Raw genomic sequence first — 6,000 nt, forward strand, 5'->3', positions numbered from 1 at the left:
ATCCCCTTGGGGAGGCTCCTAACCTTGTGTCCCCCACCCCCCACCTCTGTACTGAGCACCTCCGTGCTTGTCTCTTTGTTGGGCATCTACCCACCACAGGCCCAGACTTGGGTGCTAGAATAGTGCCCGGTCCATGAATAAGCGAGGGTCCCTTTTGCTGAGGGGTCAGGCCTTCAGAGTGGGCAACTAGATCAGGGAGGGAGAGAGGAAAGGACACTTCAGGCCTTTCCATTCTCAGGTCAGGAAACGCCTGCCTGAGCAGGACCCCACCAGCCAGTGAGTTAAGCAGGCTGTAAAGCCAGCCTCTTGCCATTTTGAGAAGCCAGGAAGAGTCTGAGTCAGGGCTGGCACTTCTAGGACACTGGTCCTTGGGGACCTGGTGCCCAGGCCTTGAGTCTGCCCAGGGGAAGAGAGAGAGTGGCCCGATAGCAGAGGATTCCAGCCTGGCCATATATTTCCCACTGACCGAGAACCTGAGACCCAGGAGTCCAGGGGGCCCCACAGGGCCCTTCTCTAAAGTCTAGGCCTCCAGGTTAACCTCCCACCCCCTGCTCAGGCCCACCTGCAGCCTTCCTCACAGGCCTCTAGGGCGGTCTTGGGTGGGGGGGCTGCTGGGCCTAGGGAGCACTACCCCAAGTGCTTGAAGCTCTCTGCTAGATGCCCTTGCCCCAAGTGTCCCTTCTCCTCCTGGTAGCCCACCAAGAGGAAAGGGCCTGCAGAAGGTGAACAGCCCCTTGGGGTAGGAGAGAGCCAGCATGACACCTGGCCCCGCTGAGGGCAGCCTCCATCCATTTTGCCAGCTCCAGGCCCTCCCTGCACCCTGTTCCGCTCCTCCCCCAACATGCTCCTGTCCTATAGATGCCTATCAGCAGGGAAGCCAGCTGCCCTTCCAGGCCACCTTAGCACTGCTCCAGACCCTGCAGGGGACAGCTGCATGAGAAGAGGGTGGGCAGAGGTAGGCAGAGTGGTACTACCTCTAGAAAGGCCTGGACCAGACACCTACTGGGCCTGCTTCATGAGTGCATGCCCAGCCACAGCAAACCAAGTCCCACTCAGATTCAGGGACTTGAATTCACACTGTGGCCCCTGTTCCCCAGGTCTGGGAGGGCAGCAGAAGGAGCCTTCCAAGGTGCTCATCCCTGCTTGGGGTATGTGTAGGGGGGTGTAGTGTAGGGGGCTGAACCCTAGGACAAAGAGGCTGTGATCATGACTGCCAGGCAGTGGGTCCTGAGGAAGAGAGGGACTGGCTCATGGCATAGACAGCCAGGGAAGGCTCTGTCCTCCAGGAGCTGGAAGCCAGCAGGCAGGAGGCCAGGGTGCTAAGTCATCCCGTCTTTGTTCCTTCCCAAGAGCTTTCACTCCTGCTTCTCCCTGGGTGGAGGAGGGGTGAGGGGACACTTCACCTGCTGGAGAAGGGGAAGGCAGGACTTGATGGGGAAGTGGGGGAGTGGAAGGGTGGTGAGGTGATGGCCACCTTGGCCTGAATACAAAGGAAGAGCGGAGTAAGGTGAGGAAAGGAACGGGAGGAGGCCTGGATGCAGCAGGAGCTAAGGGGCGGCTGCAACCCGGGGTGCTGGGAGCCCCTGGACCGATGCTGACTAACGGCCTGGCTGGCAGCCATAGGTGCAGCCAGTACCCTTCAGGCCCACCAGGCCTTGGCTCAAAGGAGGCCAGTTCCCGGCCCCTGCCTCATGCCAGGAAGGTGTGGCCTGGCGGGAGGGCATGGTGCCAGCACACCACTCCATCCACTTTGGTGTTAGCTAGCTGGCTTGGTTTTGGGTCGTGACCATGTTTCTCAGTGCCTCTCCCACAGGCTAGAGGGACGAGCCCGTGAGCCCATCTCTGAAGTCCCATGATGGTGTTTGACGGGGCTGGGGAGCGCATAGTGTCCGTGATCCCCTGCTGTGTCAGGCCCACACTGACCCCAGCTAGTGAGCTGGCCCCACCAGCGTCCACCCAGAGTGGGAGTGGTTTCCTGCCAGTACCAGACTGGCCCCACCCATGCGACTGTTCCAGAGAAGCCCCTGCTGGTCCACAGGTGGAGGTGGCACGCTGTCTCTGTGCAGGTCTCCTGCTAGGCGTCCCAGGGTTCAGGAGGGAGGGTCCTTGTCTTCCAGGCTGAGTGAGGACTATAACTTACAGCCCTCCTGTGTCCCCACAGAGGGAGAGGAGCTGGCAGGAGCAGCAGAGGGCATGGGCTTCCCGCCCCAGGAGCCACTGTGCAGTGAGCAGGTGAAGACTGTCCCCGAGAGCCCTTCAGCAGAGCCACATTGCTGGCCCACAGATCCCACACCCCGGACAGGCACCGAGCCCACATGCAGCCAAGGTAAGGCGACTTGGGAGCAGTGTGGGGAGCTTTGCCTTGGTTGTGGGGGGCACAGGGTGAACAGCTGGTGGAGCCGGGCCTGGGAGGACCCAGTGGTAGGGAAGCCGAGTGGAGTGGCAACTGGGCATGGAGGCCTGGGCTGAAGAGCTGAGGAGTAGAGAGCCCCTTATTCCACCTCCAGCTCCAGAGACTGGCAAGGGCCAGTGGCCAGCCCAAGCTGAGGCTTCTCAGTCCTGGGGAGGAGCCCCCCCCAGCCCAGAGATGGGGACCAAGGGAGTGGCTGACATGTGGAGGGAGGAGTCGGCCCTCCAGACCGTTGCCTGCATAGTAGTCCTCCTTTCCCAACTGGCTGGCCCCCTCGGGGATTCCTCAGGTTCAGGGATCTCACCGACCCTACTCAGGACCACAGGGCCTGGTGCCAGCCCTGCAGATTCAGGCATGGGCACTGAGTAAGCCCTGCTCCTTTTAAAGCCATGGGACCTTGGAGGAATGTGGAGACCAGCCAGGCCGACCCCATGGCTCAGGACTCTTAGAGCTTCCCGGAGGCTGCCTGCCCTGGAACTGCTGCCTCCAGGCTCTAGGGATACACAGCCCTGGTGCAGGAGGGGCAAGTGAATGCATGGGGGCCTTGTGACTGGCTCCGGGCCCCAGCATCCTCCCTGGGGTATGGACACCATGAGGACATGCATCCTAGGATTGATGCAGGGATGGAACAGTTCATGTGTGCACGGTGCCTGCAGGGCCTACAGAATCCTTGGGAAAGCCTGTTTCCTGGGCCCTGGACTCCCCAGGGGGTCCTAGTCCCCAGGCTCCACAGCCAGAGCCAGACCTGGGAAGTCAGGGGGGCAGACACAGCAGAGGGCCTGGAGCCTGCCAGCCAGCACAGACCAGAGGGCCAAGAGAAAGCACAGGAGGAGGCGTTCTTGGTTGCCTCTGTCTTCCAGAGGGAAAACTGATGCTCAAGCCAGGGCAGGCAGGTCCAGGAGGCTGTGAGCAAGGCTCAGCTCCCACGGTCCACCCCACAGTCACCAGCTCCAAGGTGCCCAGCAGTGTGAGTGCCCAGCCACCCGAGGGCCCCCCCGGCAAGGCAGAGCCTGGCCGGGCCAAGTCGCGCCTCCTGCCCAGCATGCCAAAGCTGGTCATCCCCTCGGCCGCCACCAAGTTCCCCCCTGAGATCACCGTCACGCCGCCCACCCCAACCCTGCTCTCACCCAAAGGCAGCATCTCGGAGGAGACCAAGCAGAAGCTGAAGGTGACCACGGGTGCCGAGTGGGGGGCATGGGTGGGACGTGGACTACAGGCGGGACTGGGGCCGGGCCTGGGCCACCCCTGACCAGCACCCTGCCCCGCTCTGTGTGCAGTCTGCCATCCTGTCAGCCCAGTCAGCGGCCAATGTGCGGAAGGAGAGCCTGTGCCAGCCGGCCCTGGAGGTCCTGGAGACGTCAAGCCAGGAGTCCTCTCTGGAGAGCGAGACGGATGAGGATGACGACTACATGGACATCTGAGGGCTGGGGCCTCCCCGCCTTGGCCTGAACCCCTTGGGCCATGCCTGACCCAGGCACAGCACGATTCCCTATGCAGGCCCTGGTCTGCCCAGCCTCCATCCCTTGCGGTGTCCCCCCACCTGCCTAGGCCATTGTCTGTCCCCACTGCATGGGGGCCTGGAGGAGGCTTGCACAACAGGGCTGGCATCCTTTTCTATGAAATATTGACTTTGTATAAACGTGCCCACGCCCAGCCCAGGTGGCCATGTCCACACCTCGATGCCCGGATGAGCCAGGTTCTGCCTATGTCACAGCAGAGGGGTCATTTAGGGTTGGGCTCGCCCCAACTCCCTTTTTTTGGTTTCTTTTCTAATAAAGATGGAATAGTTGTTTTTGCCTCTTTGTTCAACCCTAGGGAGCCTCCCTCAACCGGTTGCTGTCCAGGGTTTCTGGGTCCTTCTTCCTGTTGGTCAGGCACCAACCCTTGGGCCTCCCAGGAGCAGGCAAGGTTGGGGATGGGGGGGTGAGTGAGGGGGGAGAGGGGAGCACAGAGCCTCTGGGTGGGACTGGAGCCAGGCCTGGAAGGGGCCTTTGGGGTGTCCCCTGAAAGACTCAAGAGTGTGGGGTGTGCCCGTCTGGAGTGGGCAGGGGCGAGAGGAGCAGGCAGCATCCAGGCCAGGCTGAGGAACTCTCTTGTGATAGGGACCCAGTGCAGGGGACCCTGAGAGGTGGGGTCAGTGTCAGGAAGGGGGAGTGGGGGCTGGCAGGAAAGGCACTTACCTTCCACCACACTTGCCCTCTGATAGAACTGGCCATGTACGTTGTGGATCTCAGTGCAACATAAAATTGGGGCTCCTTGTTCGTAAGTTCATTCTTTACAATCCCTCAGTGCCTTGGGGACCTAGCTGTCTCCTCCCCCCCCACCCTGGATCTGGGCTGGCCCTACCCCAGAAACAGGGCCCTTCCCCAGAAAGGCTCTCCATCCAGAAGGGAGATGGAGATGCACCTTGCTGCCTGGTGCCCCTCATGGGCTGGGCACTGCCAGGGTCTTCAGCCCACACCTGGCAGAGCCACCATGGGGACCCAGGAGCATAGCGGCCCTGGAAAGACCCTTGCCAGAACTGCCCTAATTCAGGTTCTTTACAAGGTGAGGGCAACAGTTACTCAGTTGATGCCCTCTTCCCAAATTCCTCACTCTCAGGCCCCCAGGGCACCTGGGACCCATCCCGGGAGCATTCCTAACATCCTCCTTCTCCTGACTTGTGCCATAGGGAACACCTTCAATCCTGAGCCTGGGATGAGTCCCAGCATCAGCCCCCAGCACCTGCCTACAGAGGGTGACCTGAGCACCCCACAACCAAACTGGGAGTTGTGGCTTCTAACTACCGCAACTGGCTCTCCCGACACCTTTAGGAGCCACCTCTTGATGAAACTGCAGACCCATCCACCTGATGGGAAGAGTTGCTGGCCAGGGAACAGGAGCTGGCCAGATCCCAGGAGCTGAGATGGGTCACAGCCAGATGGCTTTAGCTCATAGCCCCCCCGCCAGCTTCAGCTCTCTTCAAGGTCTGGGGATGTGTCCCCTTTGGACTCCACCTCTGGGGAGAGAACCATCTGTCTGTCTGGACACTCCGGGTGGCAGGGTCCCAGTGAGTCCCAGGCCTCAGGAGTGAAGTGGAGGTCTCCAAGAAGCTGCCTGGGCCCTGGCCCAGCACTGCAGCCTCTCCCAGTGACCTTCACCCCTCCGGTCTACATCTGGACCTGTATTTCCTTCCCTGCGTTTGAGAAGGGAAAACACTGAAGAGATTACACTAAGGAGATTATGCAAATTCTACGAATAACAGCCAAGGGTGGGTGGCTCTTCTCTGGAGCCTTGTTTCAGATGCCCAGGCCACTCCAGGGATTCCAGTCCAGGGTTGGGAAGGGGATTCTGGTCTCAGCCCCTAACCCCACTGCTAACCTGCCCTGCCTGGGCCCCTCCCACACCCTTCACCTCCCTCAGAAGGGGCCCCCTCCTCCAGCCCTCCTTCAGCACCCACGCACACCCACACACAGCCTTACCAGCGATCAACAGGAAGTTACTTGCTCTCCCTCCCTGCAAGGCTGTGGGGAGGAATTGGGAATACCTGTTCTGGGTAGGGAAGCCAAGGACAAGGGATGAGAGGTTTGTGGCTGAGGGCCCCTGGGCGC

The 6,000-nt window shown here is 60.9% G+C and overlaps 1 protein-coding gene across 4 annotated transcripts in view; it reads left to right on the forward strand.

Moving 5' to 3' along the window:
- The window catches only part of CABIN1 (calcineurin binding protein 1), a 150,681-nt gene extending 146,482 nt beyond the window's left edge, over positions 1 to 4,199 (forward strand). For 3 of the 4 annotated variants that reach the window (XM_044243808.1, XM_044243807.1, XM_044243810.1), the window contains exons 35-37: positions 2,162 to 2,326; positions 3,271 to 3,578; positions 3,688 to 4,199. In XM_044243808.1, the coding sequence (XP_044099743.1) occupies positions 2,162 to 2,326; positions 3,271 to 3,578; positions 3,688 to 3,831 (617 nt within the window). In that variant the 3' untranslated portion in view covers positions 3,832 to 4,199. The remainder of the gene's footprint in view (positions 1 to 2,161; positions 2,327 to 3,270; positions 3,579 to 3,687) is intronic. The other variant, XM_044243811.1, reaches the window with a different exon arrangement.
- The last annotated feature ends 1,801 nt before the right edge of the window (positions 4,200 to 6,000 follow it).

Source organism: Neovison vison, chromosome 3 (genome assembly GCF_020171115.1).
Source record: "Neovison vison isolate M4711 chromosome 3, ASM_NN_V1, whole genome shotgun sequence".
In the NCBI taxonomy this organism is placed as follows: domain Eukaryota; kingdom Metazoa; phylum Chordata; class Mammalia; order Carnivora; family Mustelidae; genus Neogale; species Neogale vison.